The following is a 26,882-nucleotide window of genomic DNA, read 5'->3' as shown; positions in this document are numbered from 1 at the left end:
GCGAAGCAAGGCGGGCCGCCCCAGGGCAGGGCGAAAGGGGGCTTCTGCAGCGAGTATCCGGCGTTCCGTCCACCTCAAACTCCTTTTCGCAGCAAGAGGGCTTACGGGATCTAGGGGAAAACGGTCAGTCAGGGGCCAGGCTAGCGGAGCTGGCGGCCCAGCCTGCCGGCCTAGCTGGGAGCGAGTGCTGCAGTCACCTGTTGTCACGTTGCTGCTTGTTCTAAAATCGTGATTGCTGTTGTTTTCAAAACAAGCGTTAACAGTCCTTGTCAATCTGTAACATAACCTAACGCTACAAGACACCACGCACACAGTTTCAGACAAAATGGTTCAGCATTTCCTGTTTACTTAAGTTTTGAAAGTTTAAAAAGTTACAGTTATAAACAAGCACTTTTGCCATTCAGCTTTGTCAAAAGACATTAACATAGGAAGTAGGCACATCTTTGTTCAAGAACAGGACTTCGTATCTTACAATGGTAATCAACCGGTAAAATAAAATTTATTTCCAAGGTTGTATTGAACACTCATATAAAGACAAACATGAAAGTTGGTTGTTTTTTTTTTTAAATATTGCACCACCAAGATGAATTTTTATCCATTACCTATTGACTTACATTGCACATGGACAATCAGGTTCATCCATGTTTTTGAAAAAAATTACAATACAAAGGCAAGATAATTCAAGGTACTCCAACGGAGTAAGCTTGGGAATACAGAGTAACATACTTGACCAATGTGTGTATTTGCATAAGCTGCCTCCTTACAACCCTGGCAGCTTTCTCGGTGAAGTTCTGTTCACAGCCTATTGGCAGATACTAGTGCGATCCTAAAAAAAGGTCTGCAAGATCAGTAGGAACATGTGAAGAAACCAGTTTCAACGGCAAGAACTACAAAGCATAGGAAAGTCACACAACAGACAGCTGTTCTGGGTTAAAGTAGGTTGTCAGGCCCCTTTCTCCCTCCCTCACCCCCTATAAAAATCTCAGTTCAATCAGAAAACTTTTGGCCATCAAAACTGATTTATCATGCCAGTAAAATTTACTTTATTTAAAACTAAGCATACAGTGCACTTCTGCCAGAAACTTACTTTAACCTCCAGATAGTAAGACAAAGGAAAAACCATGGTGGTCTTAATGCAAAGAGGGACAAAAAAGTATATAAAAATTAAAAGCTATTTGCATCTTGACACCTTGCATTTGTGATCCGCATTACAAGGAGGAGACATCATTTATACTTGCTTTAACATACACAAGAGTGATCCCAAACCAACTGCAGATGAGGAATTACTACAGTTAAAAAAGCTGTGTGTTTGTTCTATTTGTACAAGTGCAATATTTAACAATTTCAAAATAAAAGGGTAACAAAAATGAACACACTGATTTATTCAGTACATCAGAACCAATTCTTAGCAAGACTCAAAACAGGACTTAAATGTAGGATTTGCAGCTGGTCCCTCACGTTGACTTCTCAATCTCAGGAATTTAAACCCAAAGCTTTATCTAAGGAAAATCTTCCACCTTGCATTACAGGGACCATGCGTGACACTTGAGGATAAAGAACTGAAGTTGTAACTTGTACCTACATACTAGACAGACCACACAATCGCCCAGTTTAGGATACAGTTACAGCAGTTCTGGGACTTAAAGCAGCTTTGTTTCTTCAGATTCTGTGCATGTTCGTAACAGATGAATTTCTGGACTGAAGCCAGCTGGCCTGGATTAAACTGTTCTTACATTTGTAGCTAGCAGTTTTCCATGGATGAAATCTCAGTCATTGGCAAGAATCCCCATCCATTTTAAGAGTCCAGCTTTCACTGTTCATAGCAATGTCTTGATTTCCAGTCTCTCCCTGGGAGAGCAACCTTTGAAACTGAATAGGTCATTAAAGTTTATTTTGAAAAAAACATTAGTTCTTGACTGCAAAACTAAACATTTTATGACATCTAGTTTACTGTTTATGCCTATTAGTGCTAGATGAAAATGGAACTGTGGCTAATGATATCCAATTTGCAAGTAAATGTTTTTATGCAAGTGCTTGCTGTGATTTTAACATACAAGGTTCTGTTTTCTTCCTGAAACATTGCAAAAACCATAAATGCAGAAGGATTTATATTATTGGTAATTGCAATCTACTGTTGAAAACTTTTTGAATATTAGCACTCAATTTGTCGTGATCAGTTTTCAACATTCAACTGAAAAGTTGGACTATTTAATTTCACAATTAAATTAAATAGCAAAGTTTGCTATAAGGGTGGCCTGGGAAAACCTAACCTATACAGGTAGTTTCAACTGCAAAGTGAATTCTACATAGTATATGCTAAGTTAACATGTGATAAACAGCTGTATCAAAGTATTAACATATATTTTTTAAAAACTGTCAATTTCAGATTCTGGAATAGCACGCAACAGCCCTTAGGCTGTGCTCTTAACTACATGCACATGTTTCTAAGGAAAAGGATCCTCAGCCTGCAGTAGCAGTGGGGAGCTGCTGTGCTGCTACCACACTAAAGTATACGCACAGATCTGGAGCTTGCCAACAGTTCTCCTTCACAGAGCAACATTTCATTTTAGCCCACGGAGTGCCAAGTCTTCTCAGCATTAAGTCTCTCGCCATTGTTGTGGACTCAGTTGTTCTAGTCACAGCCCACAGAATTTCACCATTAGTGCGTTACAGAGCACCTAACATGCATTTCCAACTGGTTGGATTTGTACGCATTTAATCAAATTTATCAGTTGTTAAAAGTAGTACCTTGTAACACATTAAACTATTCTTTATCATTTACTGTCAAGTAAGGGGGAAGAAACACAGCAGGTTTAACACATTACTGTTAGAAGATAGATGTTGATAGTTCTGACCAACTGAGGCACAACTGTAGATGGTAACCAACAAGTCATACTTAGGTCACTGAACTAGTAAGTGTACATTTACTTACAGTGCATCAGATGTATGTATTACCAGTGAAAAAACAAGAAGGTCCGTCTAACTTAAATGTTATATGCAGCCTAATGTGCGATCAATGTAAAAGGTTATGAACACTGCCCCAAGGGCATGTGATTTCCTGTACCTGTATTATGCTATTGGACAGCAGACAATCAGAATTCACTCCAGCTTCAAAATAATATACTTTAACTGCCCATAATCATTTTAATCCCTGTGCAAATCATATTCTGTGGCTAGCTTTTTCAGCCTCTTAGTTAATTTAACTTGATTATAATTGGAAGCATCTGACTATGATTTAGGCATGCTTATTGCTACGAAAGAAATAAGCCCATCTTCAAAATTATTGTGCAAGTATTTTAATAAGATTTGCACACATCTCAAAAAATTCTATTGTATGACTCCCTGGTCTTGGAGTTAAGTCAGCTGTAGAAGAGTCAAGCGAAGAGCTCACTGATGAGGTAAGGGATGTATCTGCAGATTTTCCTTGCCCATCAGCATCTGAATCTTTTTGACAGGATCTGTAGTTGCTCACAGAACCCGATCTCTGTGGAGTTGCAGTCCCAGACTTCGCTTCAGTAATTTCATCTGGGGGGCAAGGGGAGAGTGGAAGAAAATTAGGTATCAGTATCAAATCAGTTGTAGGACAGCAAACATCTTCCCCTTCTCGCACTTCTAAACCTTGTTTTTTAAAATCTTGATTAATACATAAATGAATAAATCAATCTGGCTCAGCTCTCCAGGCTGCACCCCCTTCCAACTTCTTGCTCATCCCTGGGCTACTCATTGGGTGAGACAGAGTAGGGAAAAAGACTAGATATTATGCAAGTACTGCTCAGCAACAGCCAGAATACTAGTGTGTTATCAACACTGTTTTAGTCGCAGATCCAAAACACAGCACTATATAGGCTGCTATGAAGAAAATGAACTCCATCTCAGCCAGACCCAGTACAGCAATGTACAGTCCAAGTCAAATTTAAATGCCTAGATGCTAAGCTTTATCTTCACTAGGAAATGTTACTCACATGCTTACTTCAGATCTAAATTAATGTTTAAATTTGGGGGTGAAGCTCCAAAGGGAGTTTAGATCGATGCAAATCTCACCTCTCACAGTGTTGAGGATTAACCTAAAAATGTGAAATGATCTGTTTCTTTCTATGCAAGATGTTCTTTGTATATATTAAGCTGACAGTCTAAAGACACTTAATCATTTGTAATCAGAAAACAGCTAGAATTCTTTAACCAAGGACATCCTGGAGTAATTGGGCGTTGAGGAACCTTGAAGAAGAAACAGAAGACCAATAAGAAGAGAACACCCTGCCCCAGAAGGCTCCGAAAGTTGAGTAATTGATAATGGGCATGATGTCAGTGGACATCTGCAGTAACTGGGGGAAAGGTAAAGGCAGCAGGGGGAGATCACAGCCACCGACTCAATTCAGGACCTGAAAGACTTACCCCACAACACGCTCCTTGAGCATGCACTGCAGAATAGAAGAACACTGTACCTTTAATTTGAAGTGGAGAAAACCTTAGCCCAACAGAAATGGTGGCAGATAAGTGACTACTAATAATGATTTTGGGAAAGGACTTTGGAAACTAAGTGGGTGAATCTGAAACTGTATAAATTGCTTCCTTGTTTAACTGTAGAGTGTGCTAGCTTTGTGGAATTACCACCTAGCACCCATCTTTGTGCAAATATGAAACAAAAAAATGTCTCTCCTGAGTGTGTGATTATTGGCTTGTTGAACACCGGGTGACAAATCCCCTTTTTGGACAACAGCAGCCCTGTCCCCATTTGCACTAGTGGTGTTACTACTGGTGCAAACACAAAATGCAGCAGTTCAGGAGTTGATATAGCTGAAAAGCTATTATTTAAGGTATAGAGCAGCTAACCATCTGATCACAGGAACACTAGACCAGGAAGGAATAAAGAAACACTAATACAGATCTAGATTGACTTAAACTAATAAAGGGCAACACTTACTTCACTCCTAAACAAGTAAATTAAGACATGTTTGCATTTAGAATTATTTCCTGTAGAACTCCATTAACTTATTTAAGTCTTCACATACCATCAATGCTACGAAAGTCCAGTAGGTATGTTCTGCTGTCCACCTGATACAACTGTAGACTCATTTTGGAATATGCACTTGTTACTGGATTCTTCCTTCGAACACGTAGATAGTATGGATTTACAACCTAGTACAAAAGACATTTGAGTTAGTTACCAAAACTGCTTGAAAAACAGTGCATATTGGTTTTGTCATTTCAACTCACTGCTATTATCAAGTGATTTCAGGCTTACCTGTTGGAGTTGCGATTTTTATTTTTTTTGTTTTAGGCAACAGAAAAACATTCCTACAGCCTCAACAGAAAAGTTAGACATGTTAGCAAGACTTTTTTTTTTTCGCTGTCAGCATGAACAGCCTCCCCCAAAACCCTCCCTGCACAGCAAGCACAAGCAGACAGCACAGGCACATGAGATTATTTTCCAGCACAGAACAACAGCTTCAGACCCCTAGGCTATGTAACTATACAGCGCAAACAAAAATTTACTGTTGTCTGTTGTAAAGATCCTTTATTCTTTTACCTTCCATTCATAATCCAGTTGTTTAATTGCTCGACAAACTTCAGCCATGATATCATTTGGTCGACTCTGACTCCGTATTCCCAAGTGCCACTTAGCTCTTCTTACACCTTGGTGTTTTGACTTCTGTGGATTCAGCTCATCAAGAGTGTGGCGAGGACGTGGTGCTTCAGCTACTAGAAATGGCACTCTTTCAGGATGAGGGCGAGACAGATGGTGATCATCAAGAAAAGAATCCGGTGGGCTTGTAGCCAAGTAGAAGTCTTTGGCCTCGTTCATTATTCTTCTGTTATCTATAATGAGGTGATAAGCAACTGCCAAAGGGTCCTGATGATTTCTGCTGTATAGACAACTTAGCACTTCCTCTTCAGTGCATTCAAACTTCTCACACACTTCTTTTAAGGCTTCATCATCAATCATAGTAGAGCTGTATGATGGGTCTTCAGGAAACAAGTATTTCGGAAGGTCCTGCTTAAACCATTCATGTTCCCTAGAATTAAAAATAAAAAAAGTCCGAGTGTATTTATGTAAAGCAAACATTTTTAATATTAAACTCTTTTAAAAATAAAATTATTTGTAGTCTGTACAAAAAGAATCACAGTTGTCAGTCCAAGTCCCCTTCTGTGCAGCACAGACAATAAAACAGTACATCACAAGGACAGTAATCACTGCCCTCACAAGATTTTGCTAGACATTTTGCAGGAGACTAAAAAAAAATCCTCCTTCCTGTAAGTTTTTCAACTACCTGAGCTCCAAAACTATCTTTGTATAACTCATCAACCAGCTTTTTATAAAAATGTTTTTGTTTTTTTTTTACTGCAACTATGTTAGTTTTGAGATATTTTCAACTGAAATTCTTATACTACCCACTTGAGTTGCCCCTCCCCAAGTACACACATAACAATACATAAAAAAATTAAGAAATGTTGATGGTGAATAATTTTTTGGTAGATGTTTGGACACGGATTTTTGAACATCAAAGTCACATGCTCCCCAGCCCAAAGAAGCTGCCTATTATTTTTTCATTCAGAACACCCACAGCTGCCTCTTCAGGACTTAAAGGGGTTGAGGGAAGCCATGGAAGGGTCAGTCTGTACTGGTATTCATAAGAGGGAAACGGAAAGGTACAGAAGGAACCAAATACTTACATTGCCCAATCATACAGAAAAAATAAGATTGTTTTGTATGCCTAGACTAAGCTGCTCAACTAGCCAAAGGGTATGGCATGACACTAATTTTGAAAGTATTCTAGCCTATAGCATAAACACTTGCTACAGATTTAAGGGCAGTTATATGGCTGTTGTGGTTTAACCCCAGCTGGCAACTAAGCACCACACAGCCACTCGCTCACTCGCCCCCCGTGGTGGGATGGCAGGGAGAATCAGAAGGGTAAAAGTGAGAAAGAAACTTGTGGGTTTCTCCACAGCTGAAACACAGGCCCATATGGAGGAAGCAAGATTCTCTTCAAATTCTCAGGGTTGGCTGGCCAATCCATCCACAGTTGGTGCCTCCATGTCTGTCCAGCTCATTATTACCAGGGTGTTGGCATATGACATCGGTGCACTTCATACGAACTTTTGCTACATAGACTGCACGCACCAGGTTTCATCCAGGTCTTTGGATACCTGGTTGTCATCCAGGTTGCTATGGATCACCTCCACCACAACTAATTCCCTCAGATACTGGATGCCTCCCTCAGTGGTGGTCCATTTGTGTAGGGAATTTGCAAGATCTTCCTTGAAGGGATACCTGTCCTTCACACTTGATAGGAGTCACCTCCAAAGACTCCTGCCCCTTTTACAATCCCTTTGTCAATGGCTTTATCCCTAGCAAGGGATCCCAGCTGCCAGGCTTCCTTAGCCTCTAATTCCTGACTATTGGACCCAATACCTCAGCATCGGAGTAGCCAGCTGAGAATTTGCTTGCCTGGTTGAGAGCTGAAATCTTTTTGCATATCTAGCAGCTCATTTAGGGATACGGATCTGGATCAGGTGGTTTCTGTCTCATTTATGATTTTAGTCCCTCCCTCTTCCCATTCCTGGGACTGCTCTGCTGCTGAACAGGCTGCCTCTTCTGATTCTCTCTCCTGCGCCCTCTTAAGAGAAGCTTCTTCATCCCTTACTCAACAAGTTGACTTCCACTTCAATTGTTTCTTTTAATTATAGGACCAACTGATACAGTTGAAGGCCAGGTCTCTGGCTTAGCCACAGTATCTGTTGGTAAGTGTTCAGATCAGAGACCCTCTCTTCTCCTTGAGGGTGCTGAAAAGTATTAAGCAGTGTTCAGGAGGTACAGCCCAGACCCCAGCACAGTGAGGCAAGTTGTGCCTCTTTGGAATAGCCAGGACATCTTTTTTCCAAACATTCTATCACTTCATCAGGATCCCACACTCATTTGTGAGTGAAGTCCCCAACTACCAGAGGTGACAAGCTTTCTAGATACCTGCCCATATTCTCCCACAGGCCTTGCTACCTGTAACCACACTGCCATGGTGCCTGGGTGATATTCCTAAATAGCTTGTCAACCTTAGAAGTACTCAAAACAATATTCCTAAGAAATACCAGTAGAAGTTTTTTGACCATCCAAGGATGTTCAAGATACTGAAGTTATTGTAACAAGGGAGAAAACATCACAGAAGGTGGTGAAAGTGCCATTCTGTATTTCCTCCACAAAAAAACCGCTCTCGGACAAAGTATAATCATTAATTGTCTCCATGAGATGGTACCTGAAGTACAGTAATGGCTTCAGTACAGAGCCCAAATACCAGATTAAGCTGAAGGCCAGTGTTTTAGTAACACATCTCCCAGGCAAAACATCACTAAGCACTACAGAGCACAGCAAACTGCAAAAGCCAAAACCAGTCTTTGTAACAGGTACAAGAAAAAAGAGAACATGGCACAGATCAGACAAACTAATATTGAGAACAGATAAATCAGTATCACGACCAGCAACCGTTAACAGATATAATAATTATAAATTCCATCTAATACACTCTGGTCAAATCTGTGATTGTCTCAAACCCTTCAAGCCCAACATTGGGCACCAAAATGCACTGTCATGGTTTAACCCCAGCCAGCAACTAAGCACCACACAGCTACTCACTCACTCCTCACCAGTGGGATGAGAGTAAAAGAAGAGTAAAAGTGAGAAAGAAACTTGTGGGTTGAGATAAAAACAGTTTAATAATTAGAATTTTTTTTTAATTGTAAGGAAAAGAAGAAAAAACCAAAACAAAACAAAGAGGAAAATAAAATCCAAGACAGACAAGTGATGCAAGTGACAATAATTGCTCACCTCAAACCGACAGGTCCCCAGCCAGTCCCTGAGCAGCAGCCAACCCCCACCAACCTCCCTCCCAGCTTTATATGCTGAGCGTGATGTCTTATGGTATGGAACATCTCTTTGGTCAGTTGGGGTCAGCTGTCCCAGCTGTGTCCCCTCCCAACTTCTTGTGCACACCCAGCCTGCTCACTGGTGGGGTGGGGTGGGGTGAGGAGCAGAAAAGGCCTTGACTCTGTGCAAGCCCTGCTCAGCAACAACTAAAACATCAGTTCGTTATCAACACTATTTTCAGTACAAATCCAAAACACAGCCCTATACAAGCTACTAGGAAGAAATTTAACTCCATCCCAAACACTAACTCTATCCCAGACAAAACCAGTATGATGGACCATTGTCAATGTGACCCTGAGAACCTGCCTCAGCACAAATGTACTGAGCAAAATACACTTTCACCAGAAGCAGCAGTTAATTTGGAAGCAGAAAAAGCTTCTCCTATGCCACTATACAGCACAGCCCTAGCTGGATGACTGAACCCAGAGGAGTATTTTGTTACTATTCATTGCAGTGGGCGTTTCTCCTTGCATGCACACACAGAGCCCCCTAGAAATATTAAGGTATTCAATTAAACTCAGTTTGTCCTTTGAACTGTGAGGTGACATGTCTTATGGCTAATAGGACAGAACTGTTTAGGATTCAAAATTCATCCATGCTCTGTAACCAACATGTTTTAACATTTTTCACACCACTTCTCTTCCAGACTTATTTAACGTGACTGAGATAAGCTAAGTTCCTATCCACTCAAGTTTTACAATGCTTAGTTCTCACAGTGCTTTGATTTCTGCAAGAAAGTACTTCCCTTTGTAAATATACTAGCAAGGGATAAGCGCACCACATTTTTTGTGCTACTGAAAGAACAGGAACACTGCCGACTTCCTAACTTCCAACCCTAAAAGAAGCAGCATTTTCACTAAGGTAATATATCAGAGCTCTCTCCTTGAGCTTCTTACAAAGGAAACAGGCAAACCTAACTAAGCTGCTGCATAAAGTACAGCTCTATCGGCTACCAAATTTTTTTTTATTCGACCCACTGTACACTTGTCAAAGCAGTCACTTTCTCCAGAATCTCCTCTTGGAATCTGCAGCCATGATGGCTATCAGTACCTACCAGCTTTAACTTATCAGTATTCAATGCAGTAATTATCACTCATACACAAATTCATGCCAGGGTTTTGAAGCTAGAAAGTACTATTTTGCATTTGGAATATTCACAGTCTTAACAGATGATTTTTCAGAGTCTGAAGAAATATGAAGAAAAGCAGTAGTTATGAGATTAAAGAGCCATAACCTTATCCCAGACATTTACAGTACAAAATAGTGGTTCTTAACATCAAAGACATTTTTTTACCCAGAGAAGTCAATACAGTGTACTTTTTGCAAACCATTCTGCAGCTAAACAGCTTTGCTATAGCAGTCTTAAACCTAGAGTTTCTCAGAATTTCTATATGTAATGTGTATAATTTGTTTTACAGTAACCTCCAATAGATACTTCATTGGCCACTGGAGATCAGAACCATCAAAGCTAAAGCCAACCGCCAGAAGTTGAATTTTTCATCTCGGTCTATAAAACATGGAAAAGATGTATGAATGATTTCTTTGTTATGCGTATTTGCACTGAGATTGTAATTCCAGCATCCTGTGATCAGACACCAGTTAGCCTTTTACCTAATGTCTCTGATGGTTGCTCTCTTCATTGGATCCACTTGCAGCATGTGCTTCAGAAGACTAATTACAGACGAATTCAGGTACTGAGGGGTATAAAAGATACCATCACATATCTTCTTAAAAAGCGTTGGCACGTGATCATCATCAAATGGAAGCGTTCCACATAACAAAGCATAGAGAATAACCCCACTGCTCCAAATATCTACTTCTGGACCTGCATATAATCTGGGAAAAAGTTAACTATTAGCGATCTGTGTTTAATATATTTAATTACATTTTTTTTTCCCTCTTTCTTACATTGTATCAGAATAATCAAAAAGTGTATGAACTTGGGACAACTGATCTGCAAGTACGATACCATTTCAGTTCTATGCCATGCCTCCCTTGAACTTTAGTGTCCTTCCCCTTCAAATATATAACAGGGCGCAAGTACATAGTTTTCCTCTCTACTGTACAACAATAATCCACAAATGCAATTTCAGACAACAGCAAACTGAAAGAAACTTGTACCTACTGCTAAGAATGCCTGTGTTATACGTTATTATCACTGTTTTAGTGGAATCTGTGCAAAGTCATCAATTCCCCAAAACTGGGAGGCTGAAAAGTTTAAGACAAGTCCATATAGCAGAAATTGCCACATTCTGTGCTACTGCCTGAAGAGAACAGACATTTGGCCTCAAATCAACAAGAGGCAATATTAGGGTGAGTAGCTGAACACAGCAGATTTGACAATCATCGAGTCCAAAAAAGGGGAAGTTGCCTTCAGACTGAGTATCTACTCTGCAGCAGATATTTCACTGCTACTCAACTTCACAGCAGACTTTGCCCGTAATTCTATCCATACCTCTGCTTCCAAGATCTGAGCTGGAAGTGCGATTTTTAAACCAATTCAGGCACACTGGATTTGGGGCATTAAATATCACCTCCACCTTACAGGAACTATTCAAAGCTAGTTCATAGAAGCCTTAAATACACATTAAAAATTATCAAGACAATTAAAACTTCAGCCCACAGTTTCTCAGCATCAAGCTTGTCAATCAAACTAGTTTTGTAGTCTTCAGAATCAAGCAGCAAAATGACTTAAGTACATGAAGACATGTATCCAATATAAAATAAACTACCTTCCTGAAATTACTTCTGGTGCAGCATAGTTAGGGGAACCACAGCTTGTTCTTAAAAATTCTCCATCTGACATCATATTTGATAGACCTGTAAGTGTATAAGAGTAACTACTAAAAATTCAGAGCGCAAAATAATTTCACACTGCATATACCACCTAGAACAATTCACTAGTAATTCAAATTAGAAAATTAACAAGTTTATCTCAGTAAAAGAGTAACATTGTTTAGAATTACTGAATTTTTTATACGAGCATGCCACATACTTCTCCATTTAGTTTACCAGAAAATTGAGTAACATCAATCTATTACTGTACACAACCTAAAAATATTTGATAACAATATTCATTCCAAGACAAAAACTAGTCCAATTTGGATGACACAGGCATGACAGAGAACAAAGTTGCTTTAAGGGAGATGGAGCAGCATAGCAAGATAGGATTTTGGTCATTAATAAGAAAGTCTTAAAAACGACATTTGCTTCTAAATGCCAAAGTGGAAGATGCTACAACAGAATTGCCTAAAATTCTGTAAGAGATTATATAGAATAAGGAAAGTGAAGAGTACACGATTTCACCAAAATTTAGACACCTACACTGCTCAGCTGATTCCTGAACCACTGCAGCTCAGTAGTTTGATTGTAGATATTCTGAGAGTAATTTAAGTGTACTTTAGAACTAGGCCATCTTCATTCACCAGCCCTCAGTATAGTCTAGCATCAGTAAAGAACTACCACTTCTAGAACAGCTGTGGAAAACATCTTTTGATTTCCTCAGTGGAGGCTGCATGATCAAAACTACCATAAGCCAGAAAACTCTCCAAGAAGGAATTATACCCTTTTATGGGATGGGGGTGGATGGCGTGGGGGGGACGTGAAGGGGGGGGACGTGAGGGCAGGAAGAATATGAAAGTACAGCTTGGGTAGCTTTCATATTCTAATACACAAAAGCTTTCATTAAGCTCTTGTTTAATACACTAGCCATGATTAACTGAATGCTACAGCTTTGCTGAAACTTAAGTTACAGGAAGGTGGTTTTTTTATAAGTTATTGTATTTCATTTCTTCACCACATAGGCCATTTCACCCAAAGCATTTTCTATACAGAAGAAGTCAGTATGACTCCCAGTGCCCACATACTTGAACACCACACTTTTAAAATATTCTTAGAATACTCAGCATTACGTAGCACCTTTCATCAAAGTGCTTTACAAGGGCAGGTATTATCCAACATGTCTACAAGAGATGTATTGTGATGACATAGCAGTATGGGTACCTTACTACGCTTATATGGTGAGGTCTCCTGATTCAGATAGTTCCAAGCACTAGCTGCCGGTCTTCTCAGCAGCTGTGTCACAAACAGCTAGTATAAACAATTAAGCATTCTGATTAGTCAGGCAGGTATATAGCAAAAAAGCCCAGGAGTCTGCAAGATTAACACTTCTTATTTCACCTTTTATGCTTTAATTAAATTTTTCTAATCACATCTTTGGAGTTTAAGTGAATTTAGAGTATTTTAATAGGAGGACTAGTGTATTTTACTACAGCAATGAGTGAACTATAACAATCATGATGAACTGCCCTTGCACTGTACTTCCAAGAGAGCTAAGCATCTACATTTTACACATGGTAAAACATGCAATAGGAGTGAGTTTTGAAGTGGAAAGGTCAGGAACTAAGTCTATTTAGCATTTCACAGAAAATATTCTTAAGCAAAACCAAACAAATCAGTCCACAATTTCACCCAGTCAAATACCTGAAAAGAAAGCTTGAGAGGAAAACAAGTTCTACACATGTGCAAAAACATAATTTTGCTTTACATTCATACTCTTCAGGTTCTTGCATTGTGTCCCACCACCAGGATATTCAAGTATACACATCTTATTACATATTTCCCATAGTAATTATCAGGATCTAAATAACACTAGAAATGCGATCAGATATGAAATAGAAATGCTTACCAAAGTCAGCTATCTTGGCATTCATGTGTGCATCGAGCAGCACATTTTCAGGCTTCAGATCTCTATGTACTACCATATGCCTGTGACAGTAATCCACACCAGAAAGGATTTGCTGGAACAGACGTCTACTTTCCTTCTCATCAAGCTAAGACAGACAAAGGTTTTAAACAATTATGAGACAGCGGAAGATAGCTTGGTTTTCATTTATAGAAATTAAAGGAAATTTTCCTGTGACCTAAAGTTATCATTTATAGTTTTGGTACTTTATACAGCAGATTATCAGAACTTGTAGCAGAAAGCTTCATAGTTTACATCATTTTGTGTGTACCACAGCTCTAAAATGACTAAAATAAAACATACCCACCGACTCAGAAAGTCACTGAAATTTCTCAATCACACTTTTAAAATTGGTTAGACAGATGTTACATATGCAGTAACTAGAAACACTAGCACCCAAACATTAACTTTGTCTAAGTGGAATATCAATGAACTTTGACATTTAAGCACAACATAGGATTTAAATTGACAAAAGCTGCTGACACGCAGCACAGAAGTGATAAATTTTAGATGCTATTTATGCTATTAGCAGCTAGCCCCAAACAGCACACTTAGTTGGGCATTTCCTACGAACATGCCCTAATCCACGTCAAAGTTTGTTCTAACAACTAACTAAAAGTATCTTGGCTTGTCAAAAGTGACTTCAGAGCTTCCACAGAAACTGATCTACTAGAAGAGGGTAATGAGGGCACAATGGCAGCTTTCCAATAATGGGTTATACTGAAGAAATAGTTTTCAACTCCAGCTGGATACATAGCCATCCAGTTTGTACCCAGTAATTGTAAATTAACATATATCAGTATCACCAGAGAGCAAAAATGCTATAACAAAGTCATACATAAAGATCTGCAACATGTTAACATATAACCCTTTTTACTTTCAGAACAAGATGTAGTCATAAAGTATATTTTAATTGCTAACGGCAAAATTAATGCTGAATATATAAAAACAAACCTTCATTTAACAGGGTGTGACTGGTAGCCCCTGCTCCCGGCCCCTGGTAATGTCGTTAGCATAACTAACGCCATTTTATGAAGCAAGCAACCATGCTCTGTGACCACGTGAGTCATGTATTCATGCCCTTTCCCTCATTATCAGGTCCTGAAGGTCCTGTGAACCAAGTAGACAAACCAAACAGATTTCTTCTTGCCATCCCCACTGGCCTCAAGGTTCCTGGGCGCCAGGCTGACTATGCCCTTCCTTACCGGCCTTGAAGGTCCCAGGCACCCAGCCAGCCAGGGGCTGGTGATGATCCCATCCCAGAAGAGGGAAGTGTAACAGCACCCAGAGCACTGTCCATAAAATCAAATGGTTACAAATCCTAAGTGGGCAACCTGGACCAGAACCACTGCTGGACAGTGAGACCCGTGACCCCGCAGTGGCCAGGGACACCTCCACTGTCCTCTGCTTCCTCGGAGGACTGAGCGAGCGACTCGTGTTCTTTCATATGATTTTCGAGTCTAGACTGTGATTGTTATATTGAGACAGCAAACCATGTATTAAGATCTGACATGATGTGCAGAGGGTCTAGGTGATTAGATATCGTAAATTGTATTATAAATTCTGTATTGCGCTACTTATAGATTTTACTACATTGATTCTGCTTGTAGAAATCCTCTGCCATTCTAATCACAAATTCCGTGCTACGCTAATCGTAATACCCTGTCAAGAAAGTAAAGCTTTAATCATATCATTCTGCCAAGGATCCCCAAAAAGAACCTGTCTGTCCCCCCAGTGTCAGATGACACAGGAATGTTGCAAAAGCAGTTAACAGAATGCAAGTAATTAATTTGTAGAGGTGGACTACTACTTACCCTTCCATTTTTACAGATGTAATCAAACAGTTCTCCTCCCGAAACATATTCCATCACCATGAAAATGTCAGTTGGTGTACTGATGACTTGGTACCTGATAAGAGAAGGTATCTGTTAGTCTACACGCTCAGTAAAAGATGTTAGTGACATTTAGTTAAAACCAAAGTTGTGCAAAGAATCAAATAAAAGTATACTTTAAAATATTTATCGGCCAATTTTCAGCTACTGGAATGACAGCATTTTTCAGAAGCTATTCCCTCTCCTTTCACTATGTGATGCCATCATTGCCAAGACTAACAGGAAATTCGTATTCCCCACCAGGAGCATCAGTCTTTTTACTTTCAGAGGACTAAGCTTAGTCCAAATGATTGCTATGAAACTATTTACAGCGCTGCCTCGCAGACAGCTTGGTGCAGTGAGGAAGGAATTCAAAAGGACTTTGCTAGTGCCTCAAAAATACACACTTTTCAACCTTAACATGCAAAAACCCTGACTTGCCATAAATAAAAAGTGTACTTCAAGACTAGAAAAAAATTGCTCTTCATAATCATGAATTTCATCTTTTACAAAGGGACCTAAATTTGTCATTAGTATTTAAGAGTTATTTACACTCTGGTTATTATATTTTTATCATTCTACTTCAATTAAGTTAAAAAAAAAAAAAAACCCCAAACTTTGAAGTTTTGAAATAACTAGTTTATGGCCAAACTCCCTATTTAAAGAGATTTTGAGTTTGTTCTACATATTTGTACCTAAAAGTTGTTTAATTTTTTACTCTCACAGCAGTCAGAAGTGATCAATTTTTAATGGAACAAGAAAATGAACACTGGTAACTCTTTAGCCAAAATTCAGATATGATATTCAGAAGACAGGAGGTAGCAATTGGATGAAAATGAATGTATCAAGGTACTACGGTTAAGCATGCAAATATCCAATTTGTAATAAATAACTGAATTCACACATACACTACAGAACTGCAACATTCTTCAAAATGCCAATTCCAAGACAAATGAGAAAACAGACATGCTTCAGCTTACTGAGACAAGTTATTCTTCAACTACAGACAGCAGTGAGTTCAGACTATCCAGGTGAATGTGTGTGTGCACATATACGTGTGTGTATCTATTTTAACAGCTTAGTATTATCGTGTAACATTTCAATAACCTCAATAACTTTCTGAGGCAGTTATCAACATGAGATCTTCGAAGTTAGTTTTTGCAAAAATCTAGCCCAAAATGCTTTACCTTTACTGATTTTCTCTCTAATACCTTGGTTGAAAGTACCTCACGTACTTAAGTATCAGCAACATTCTGAAGCCACAACTAAGACAATACTACAGAAATAGTATTTTAATCCTTTTAACCCAAAAGTTACATCCATGCTTCTCTACAGTCAGCTCATTTTTCTGGTTATGGAAAAGGAGGCTGTGGAATAGTTACATACCTACAATATAAATAAGGTTATCAAACCACACAGCATAGATGACCAGAATGCAAAAAGAGGCAATTTTATGCAGGAAAACAAGATGCATTGTATTGCTAGAGGTCAAAAACCACAAGAGGAGACGCTCCAAAAGTTTTCATTTAAAGCATGGTGTAGAAAGAAAACCTTACTGCCAACAGGCTTGCAATTGTATATACTGCTAAAGCCGCGTATGAAATTTTTCATAAAGCACAGCATTGTTCCAAATTAGACATTGTCTAATTTGTAATATTAAGCTGAAGCACTAATAGTTCTACTAGCACGAGCAGCATGATCCCAAGTTACCAGCAAGTCTACCTGCACAACAGTACCAATTACACCTCGGACACTACACATAGACTAGAAATTCTTCTGGTTTAGAAATGCAGGCTGACCAACTGAAAAGTTCTGGATCCATCAATTTTTCCATCATCTCCTACACCTTGTCCCTTCTCTCCACATGCAGGAGAAAAAATTCTCCCCACAATTCCCTGAGAAAGAAACTTGTCATCTGACACGGGTTAAGCTGACTTAACAGTTTAGCAACACCACAAGTACACATTCTTGTTCCACCCCCATATCTCAGTCCGTACACTGACACTTCCTTTTTTTTTTTGGCTACAGGTATGTGCTTTGGACTCGTTTTATGAACTCTAACTGGCAGCACTAGCAATTTCGCAGCTCCATCAGCTCAATGGTCTTCTGAAAACTAACCCACTGAAGAAGTTAGTGAGTTATCTTACACAATCCAATTTAGCTTCAGTGCAAGAGCTACTGCCAAATTAAAGGGAGTGTATAGGGATGGCATCTGTCAGTGGCAGGAGGGTCTTAAGACAATACTCTGCCAACAAAAAAACCTAACACCAACACCATGATTAAGACAGTGAAAGTCACCCACACTCTGGAGCTGCAGGTTAACTTTACAAGAAATTAAAGTCAAAAAAGTCAATGGCATTTATAATTTATTTCCTCAGACCAGACATGAGGGGTCTACTCTGGGACATATTTAATTGTACTCTGAACTCCGCTAATGAACTGTTGATCAACTTAACAGATGTAAACAGGCACACTGTAAATACCACATTCAGACAATCGGTAGCAGCTATATTGAAGAATTCTGAAATATCAATCACATTTAACAAACTGCACATCCGTAGTTCAGAAAAATTTTGCAGAGTGCCATCTACATTGGAAAACCATAGATCGCTGACCAGCACATCACTAAAAACATTTCAAGTATGAAAACACAAGAAACTTAACTATAGGAATGCCCTTTACTATCTTGTTATTAATAGCTCATTTTCTAAGCAGAAAAAAGATCAAATATAACCAGAAAACCAAAGTAGCAGCTAAAAACAGAGGTGGATGCCACTAGAAGTATCTATCACGTCATTACCTTTTATATACCTGTCCAAAGAATTTGTAGGCAAAGATCTAATAGAAGCTCTCCAGCCTGCAGAGAAGATCAGTGTGTGAAAACGCATTACAGAGGACACTGAAAATGGTTGCATACTTGGAAGCTGCTACTTTCCTGACAAGATACTGCTAGTAATATTGCCCTTTAAACATGTTTCAGATTGGTGAGAAGAAAAAGAGATTACTGCTTAAATATGTTTGATTATAGCAAGCAAAACTTACAGCTTAATTATATGAGGATGCCTGAAGAGTTTGAGGTTCTGAATTTCCCTGCGGATTTTTCCTACAACATCAAGGCTGCGAATCTTCTGTCGATTCAGGATCTTCACTGCAACTTTATGCCCAGTTAACTCATGTTTGCCAACTGTAAGAAACAAGGAAGTATTTAGTCAGCATTTTCAATTGCTCTGTAAAGACATTAACTTGCCCATTTTGGCTGTAGCCAAGAAATACAAGTTAGGATGTTAGCATTCCACATATCCCCATTAACTTTCAGAAGGTTGAAAACCAGATGGCACGTCATGTCTTCTGCCCTACTTCAATTTCTCCCACAACTCCATAGCTAGAAGATGAACAGGATACATAAGAAAAACCTTAAACCTAACCCTCAGAAGTCTTGCAGCATGACTACATTTTTTCACTACTGCAAACAAAGAAAGCATATCCCAAAACACTGCCATCCTTGCTAATTAGGGAGACCATTTTCTCTCCCCATGTAAGTCACTCCAAGCTTTTGGCTCACTCGGTAACCTACTCAGACATGTTTTCCTGCAGTTCCTCTACTTTATCTGCATGGATCACTCTTACTGCAGAAATTACTGCTATCCTTCCTTCAAGAAGCCTGTTTCAGCAATTTACTCTCAGTTACCACTAAGAATATCTGATCAGTTTACTTGAAAAAAAATTATTTATCTGTTCTTGGAGCAGTCTGACCCTATATAAGCACCACAGTCTGTGCAGTAAACACCAAAGCTTTGTTTTCTAAAATAAGTGGCAAAAGCTACAGGAAATGCACAAAATAAACTCCAGTAGTACCTACAAGAAGCAATGCAAACATGCAAACTCATACATTCCTCAGTTTCTTTCCTACTTCTAGGGGAGTTTCATTTTTCTTTCAACAGAGGAACTCAAAAGGGTAAAATATTTCCTAGACAGTTACCACTCTTAGAAGTCCTTAATTTTCCAGGTGCTATTGGAAGTAGCCACAAGAAAGTTGCTAAGAATGTTTTTCTGAAACCCAACACTGGATCACAGATAAACCACAGAAGGTAAGTGTCTCTTCCACTAGAAGACTTCGCAATCTGCATTGGTTTCTGCATGCAGTGATTGTAACTACAACACTTTCAGTCGCCACCCTGATACCTACCTTTTGAAGATAAACCAGATTCCAGGGACACCTACATGGTTCATCCTCATCCACCTGAATGGACATTGCTAACAGACCTGTGCTGAACAGATTACACACTCATCTGGGTGCCTCTTCTCATTTGAGAACTTAACTAAGCCCCAGGTTTCAAGCTTTATTTAAATATATCCATGGGAAGCTGTGATAAATGGCAGTGATCCACAAAGATATGTCTGCGTTCAACAGATAATTTGGACAGAATTAGCAAACACCTATCAATCTGTAAATCTCATTCCCAACACAAGACTTCCCTGCTGCCTTTTGCCTCTATATTGAGCTAAAAACTAATGCAAGTGAGAAGAAATTCTTAGCAGAGACACAGAGATATCGATAAGCATTTGAGTGATTATTATTACAACAAAAAGACGGCCACTGTGTAAAATAAAGCCATTTGTCTAAATTCCTGTATGGAAGTAACTAAGTAGTGGACTACCCAAGACCCTGAACCATCACAATGTGGCAGAGAGATGCTTTTTGTACCTGAGAATACAGAAAAGCTCCAACTTCAAGATGAAAAAACACATCGCCTCGGTCAGAGAAGCCATTAGCTAAAAGCGGCTACAATAACCAAGACACTGGACAGGCACATTTGCATGGCTGAGGAATGCAGGACAAAGCCCACATCCATCACAAATTCTAGACAGACCACAAAGCATTGGTAGATGAGTGCATAGTATTGGTAGATGAGTGCATAGAACTGAAAAAATCATGTCACCTATGAGAATTACTTGCTTTCACACAGATCTACAATTAAAGCAATCACATCCCCTTTGGTTTCTTCAGTTCGAATGTGATTGGAACCCAACAAATTATATCACCTATGTTCAAACCCTAAGGAGTAACAAATCATTAACATAAAACATTAGAAACGTAACTATTCCATTTGAATTACAAAGTCTTTGCCTATCAATAATGTGAACTGAAGTAAGCCAGAAGTATTTGAAAAAAATCTTTGATCAGTAAGTTAAAATTTAATATTAATTTTGACTAGTAAGAAACAGCTTCTTAGAAACTAACCAAAAATCAGTTGACACATGAATTCGCATCTTCCTTTGCTTTACAAAGTACATTTAAGAAGGTGTTTAAGTGTCATATATTTGAGCAATTCTACAGCTTAGTGTATAAATACTCAGTTCTGACATACATTGTGTTATAAAGTCTCACTTACCAGCCAATTTGTTTCATTTCTGGTTTGCCAGTCTAACTTAGATGAAAACAGGAATTTCATTAGAACTCAGAAAAACATCAGAAAGTAATTTATTAGCTCCAACAATCTATGTGCAAGGCACATAAGAAAATAGTTTTTCAAAACACATTTTTCATTCAAAGTAATTAAACAGTAACATTTGCAGTTGACTGAAACCACTTCTAGCTGCCACAGCCTTCAAGATTGTGTGCCTCAAGCCTTGATTTTATTCACTGACTGGGAGAAAACAAGATTTTCTGCTTCTTCAATTCTGTTTGCCAACTGTCAATAAATTACTGTCATGAAAACACTGGTTTTGTGCAGGTGCAAAAAGATCCCAAAAAGCCTGTTCACTTGCTTAAGACATTTCACGTTGAATCACTAATTTCTTCAGTAATTTTTGTCTCCCTTTTTAAATTCAATTTAAAATGAGAACGAATCTAGCTTTTTAAGATACGAGTTTCCAATAACTATCTACTTCGTGAAATAAAACTTTTATTCGATATAGTTCAAGGTATCTGTTATCAGTAAACCAGCAGACTAACTGATGTACTTAAGAAGACCACAAAGGCCTTGTGAAATAAGATACCCTTTGTATACACAATGCATGCCTTGCTAACGACTGGGCCCCAGAAGAACTAAAAGACTGATAAGAAGGGAACATCCTACCCCAGGAGGCGCCGAAAAGTTGAGTAATTGCTAGCAGGCATGAAGTCAACAAAAATCTTCAATAGCTGGAGGAAAGGTAAAGGCGGCAGGGGGAGATCACGACCACCGACTCAATTCAAGACCAAAAAGACTTACCCCCCCCACCCCCATCTCCTTGAGCATGCGCTGTAGAATAAGAACACTGTACCTTTAATTCGAAGCCAGGAAACTTTAGTCCAACAGAAACTGTGGTAGATAAGGGACTACCAGTAATAGTTTTGGGGAAGAACTTTGGAAATTGAATATGTATAAATGAACTGTATAAATTGCTTGCCCGTTTAGGCATGAGGGTTGCTAGCTTTGTGGATTACCACCTAGCCCCCATCTTTGCGCAAACATGAATTGGAATAAAATACCTCTGCTCTGTGTGTATATTGGCATTTCGCACACCAGGTAAACAACCCCACTTGTGGGACAACATAACCGGTAACAGACTGCTGACTACTTTTGAATTCGGCATAAAGACAGAACTTAAAGCAAGACCTCAGATGATAACATCATGTAGAAAAGTAAGCAGCCAGTGTTACCATTCCAAAACCTACTTTGTATTACCTCTTGACAGAAGTTTTACCTACAAAAAGGGAAGGCTCACAAATCATAACTAATCAAAATATATTAATGTTACTCACCCTAATCCTGAACCAGCTATCAGTCCTTCAAAAGAATCACTGCAAAAAGAAGTTCACTTTACAGACTTAGTATTTCCCTGTATTTTTTTATTCTCTGATAATTGCCTTCAAGCTTCACTATGGCTACGCATAGCACCAAGATTTCAACGACAGTGGCAAGAGTCTCAAAGTAGCAGTGCCTTAACTGTTGAAGTGCAGGAGCAACAGTCTCTAAACTTAGTTCAGCAGGTCTTCAGTTAGAAAATGAAACTGTTTACGAGGCCATCCATAGTAAATACAACATTCTTATGAAATCATAGAATCATTTAGGTTGGAAAAGACCTTTAAGATCATTGAGTCCAACTGTCAACCCAACACCACCATGGCCACTAAACCATGTCCTGAAGCACCTCGTCTACGCATTTTTTGGACACCTCCAGGGATGGTGACTCAACCACTTCCCTGGGCAGCCTGGTCCAATGCCTGACAACCCTTTCAGTAAAGAAGTTTTTTCTAATATGCAATCTAAACCTCCCCTGCTGCAGCTTGAGGCCATTTCCTCTTGTCCTATCTCCAGCCACCTGACAGAAGAGACCAGCACCCACCTCACTACAACCTCCTTTCAGGTAGTTGTAGAGAGCGATAAGGTCTCCCCTCAGCCTCCTTTTCTCCAGACTAAACAGACCCAGCTCCCTCAGCCACTCCTCATAAGACTCATTCTCTAGACCCTCCGCCAGCTTGGTTGCCCTTCTCTGGACACGTTCCAGCACCCCCCTGTCTTTCCCATAGCGAGGGGCCCAAAACTGAACACAGTACTCGAGGTGCGGCCTCACCAGTACCGAGTACAGGGGAACAGTCACCTCCCTGCTCCTGCTGGCCACACTATTTCTGATACAGGCCAGGATGCCGTTGGCCTTCTTGGCCACCTGGGCACACTGCTGGCTCATATTCAGCCGGCTGTCGACCAGCACCCCCAGGTCTTTCTCTGCCGGGCAGCTTTCCAGCCACTCTTCCCCAAGCCTGTAGTGCTGCATGGGGTTGTTGTGACCGAAATAGACGTATGGGTCATTAAATTTGTATTAAAAAGAGCTGAGCAAGCATATGTTGCATTTAATGAAACAGTTCTGCAACAGGCCAAAAAGCCAACCCGAGGCTCAGAGAAAAGCAGTCTTTAAAAGTATGAGCTTAACAAATATTTTCACTAACATAAAAGCACCCATGAATTAATGCTGTACAATGGCATATTGCTGCACAACATTAGATAGCAAACTTCACTGTCCATTTCCATGTCTCTTATCACTGCCTTGACCAAGACGAGCTATTTACACCAGTTCTGCAGTCTATGCAGACCAGGGTTTTAACCTAGTTCTATACACTGGAACAAATATTGTGTATTTACAACCTTAAGTGGTATCCCTCATTTTCTCAGCAGAAATCACTAGAAGCCTGACTACTCTTCCTTTTATGAAAGCTAACTTTATTTCCAAAAGTACTGGGAAAGCACTTGGTTTCAGCAGGAAACATCAGCAGTGTTTTTTGGTTTTGTTGTTTTTTTTTTTAAAAACATTAAAAAATTAATTAAAATAGGGATAGATGTTTTACACTGAATCCTGGTAAAGTTCAAACAAGAATGTGTCTTACATAATTCATTTAGGTTCAGTACTCTCTTCTACCCCACAGCTTTTCACTTCTGTGGCATTTTAGCTTTGCCTAGATACTGGCTAGAAACAGCCATCTCCTCCATGCCTGTCCATCTGAGGCACAGTCCAGTGAATTGAGTTGGTCAGTAGTTAATTCAGGCTAGTACAGCCAGATGAACAGTTAAACTGGAAAAACATCGCATCAGTAACAGTTACCTGTGAGGGTAAAAGGGTAAGCAGCAGGGTGAATTCATCTGACAGCTACCTTGACAGCAGGAGACTTTTAACAATTACTAAGTAAAGCACTCGTTTTCCAGTTCAATCTTTTCAGGCTGCCACTGCTGTTAAAATTAAAGATGCACTTTCAAGAAGTCATATGTCTGACCCCCTACATCACGTGAGCTCAAGGAAAACCCTAACTGAATTTAAAAAATGAACACTTTTTTCACAGTTTTTCACTTTATTGTCAATTGATGAAACTGTATCAGAGTCACCAGAGAAGGAAGATGATGAGGATTACAGGAAAACAATCACAGATCTGGTACTAAATGAAGAAAATGTATGCTCAGGAGGAAAACCAGTGCATCATACATGAATATGTCCTTTGTTAAGTACCGGTAAAGCAAGATAAAACTAATACAGTATATCATCTAGGGACAAGAGAAAAAAACAAAACTTAAAACAATTTGTATATGGAAACAGAGCATTAGTCCATGAACACTAACACTTGCTTCCAGATCATAAATAAGGTATTCAAGACGGACAATGATGCTGCAATTCACAAGGCAACTTCTTCCCCATCCTTAACAAAAAACTATGTTCATACATGCATGTGTACTCTTCACACAATCAATAGTTACAAAGCAGCCTAAAGGAACACCTAACACAAATCAAATAAGGCAGACAGAGGGGTATTATGGAAATAGAGCAATAATAAAACCGGCAACTCTATTTTTTTTTTTTCAATTAAGTCTTTCAAGCTAACTGTATTTCATGAAATATTAACGAGTGACGTTCAATAATATATTAAAATTCTAACAGTAGCTCCACAAATTGACTATCTTTCAAGGTTTCAACTTCAGACACATTTTTACCAATACAGGTAAGAACAGCAGCAATACACCAACAGCACTGTCTGAAATCTAAGAGCATATTAGAACATTTATGGGTATGCCAACCTCAGTTTTGTGCAGTGCACTGCGGGAAAAAAAAAACTCAAACAAACCACATCTTCGACGTCTCCCCCCAACCATGTAGTCCTTCCATGAGGAAAGAGAATCTGATGACTGTCTTCAGCCTCTTCTCATTTCTTCTCTGTTTAAAGAGGTGCTAAATTCCCAAGGAAAGGAAGGATACTCCAGCTGCCAGTTCGGGGTCACTTCTCCAAGGGGCTGGAGGTGGGGGTGTCACTTTATAAGCCTGCCTTGAAAAGAGAAGACTCAAAGGGCTCTACTCTCAATTTTCCACTGCTTTCCTAGATAGTCTTTGAGACAAATATACTCCTATTTTCTATACATTCTTCAGAACACGCCAATAGTTGAAAGAGCTTGTGCAGAGAACATACAATAGAAACATCTACACTGAAAAAAGGTATCATGTTAAAAGTCAGTTAGCACGTTAGATACAACAGGATAACGATGAGCAATCAAGAAGTTAAATCAAGTGTTTTTTACTGGTTATAACAATGAGCAATCCATTAGGTTAACCATAAAAAAACCTTATGAAGAATACAACCTGAGTCTAATCTAAATCGTTTGTGAAAGGATGTTCTCACTTTGCATAACCCCAATATTTGAACAATTCTTGCAAACAACACAGCAGGAGCAGTGTGAGCTAGTGCACAGTTTTTCCACCTGTGGTGGATGGCATCAAGGGAAAGTTTTATTTCTATTTTATTTCTACTAGGCTTCAAATTTGCAGCATGGCATCTGCACCCCCACCGGGAAAAGTTTTTAAAGTCTGAGCTGAAAAAAACTTTGCTAACCGCCAGTCAACTAGATTTAGCATAAAGTCTTTCCGTATCTGTGCATCAGCTGTGTCGCCAGTTAATCCAGTAATCCCAGGCTCGCATTTTATGACTCTTTCTTTCCCTCGAGGGGGAGAAATCTTGCCTTCCTTATAAGGACATCAAGTGCTAGTATTTGTGCAGCAACATGCAACATACAGACAGCTCAGGAACTAAGTCTCGCCTACTTCCGTTACGCATCCGCTGCTATTTTAAATAAACGCAGCCTCATTAGCTCCCAGCAATTACTTCCGTAAACAGAGAGCTGTTTCTCCCCCAGCCACGACTTCCCGCTGCGGGACCGAAGTCCCACTCCCGGCAAGCCGGCGCACACAGCTCCTCTTGCCCGCAGGCGTCCGCAACCCAACAGCCGCCGCCCCCGCAGCACCGCGCTCGGCCGGCGGCCCCCACCCCGCAGCCACCGCGGCCGGGCCCGAGGTTCCCGCTAGCGGCCCGCCAAGCGCCTTCCGCCGGCTGACCTCCAGCCGCTCCCCCCGCCCCGGCCGGACCGCGCTGCCAGCGCCGCCCCAGCCCGGTGACTCACCCGCCCCGGCGGGGACGAGCGGGCAGCGCCCGGCACCTCACGCTTCCCGGCGTCGCCCCCGGCGAAGCTCATCCCGCCGCAGCGCCCTGGGCGGGAGGCGGAGACGGGCCAAGCCCCGGCGGCGGCGCAGGCCCCCGCGGCCCACCGTCTCCCCCGGCGGCCCCGCGGGCCCCCAGACGCCGCTCCCCGCCGCCCGGCGGGGCCGTGCCGCTCCGCTCCGCGGGGCAGGCGGCGGCCCCGCTCCCCGCCGCTCACCCTTGACTTTGCCGAAGGTGCCGACGCCGAGCGTGTCGCCCAGGATGTAGTGCCCGATCTTCACCCGCCCGTGCTCGTGCTTTTGTTTATCCGCCGCCGCCATCTTGAGCCACGGACCGAGCCTGCGCATAGTGCCCGCCCGCGCCGGGCCGGGCCGGAGCGCCGGCGGGGGAGGAGCA

The 26,882-nt window shown here is 40.4% G+C and overlaps 1 protein-coding gene across 3 annotated transcripts; it reads right to left on the bottom strand.

Annotated features, from left to right (window-relative positions):
* Positions 1 to 468: 468 nt before the first annotated feature.
* Positions 469 to 26,882, bottom strand: PRKAA1 (protein kinase AMP-activated catalytic subunit alpha 1). 3 transcript variants are annotated; one of them, XM_052775625.1, is made up of 9 exons: positions 26,704 to 26,882; positions 18,575 to 18,716; positions 15,476 to 15,569; positions 13,605 to 13,749; positions 11,650 to 11,737; positions 10,529 to 10,753; positions 5,528 to 6,014; positions 5,010 to 5,136; positions 469 to 3,525 (listed from the first exon to the last, which is right to left on the bottom strand). In XM_052775625.1, exons 1-9 carry the CDS (start codon positions 26,831 to 26,833, stop codon positions 3,281 to 3,283), a joined length of 1,683 nt encoding a protein of 560 aa, XP_052631585.1. In that variant the 5' UTR covers positions 26,834 to 26,882; the 3' UTR covers positions 469 to 3,280. The 3 variants fall into 3 exon arrangements, with proteins under 3 accessions (XP_052631585.1, XP_052631586.1, XP_052631587.1); XM_052775626.1 differs by lacking the exon at positions 18,575 to 18,716 and having other exon boundaries at positions 26,704 to 26,798; XM_052775627.1 differs by lacking the exons at positions 13,605 to 13,749; positions 15,476 to 15,569; positions 18,575 to 18,716; positions 26,704 to 26,882 and having other exon boundaries at positions 10,529 to 10,611; positions 11,650 to 11,734.

Source organism: Harpia harpyja, chromosome Z (genome assembly GCF_026419915.1).
Source record: "Harpia harpyja isolate bHarHar1 chromosome Z, bHarHar1 primary haplotype, whole genome shotgun sequence".
NCBI lineage: Eukaryota > Metazoa > Chordata > Aves > Accipitriformes > Accipitridae > Harpia > Harpia harpyja.
This window is presented reverse-complemented; position numbering and strand designations above follow the sequence as displayed.

Bases quoted from the DNA above. Each gene is read 5' to 3' on its own strand.
- PRKAA1 (XM_052775625.1), bottom strand. From the start codon at position 26,833: ATGCGCAGGCTCGGTCCGTGGCTCAAGATGGCGGCGGCGGATAAACAA. The intron at 10,754-11,649 runs GTAGTTTATTTT...ACTTTTTCCCAG, and splicing joins CCAGAAGTAATTTCAGGAAG to ATTATATGCAGGTCCAGAAG. The intron at 5,137-5,527 runs GTAAAAGAATAA...CTTTTGTACTAG, and splicing joins AACTGGATTATGAATGGAAG to GTTGTAAATCCATACTATCT.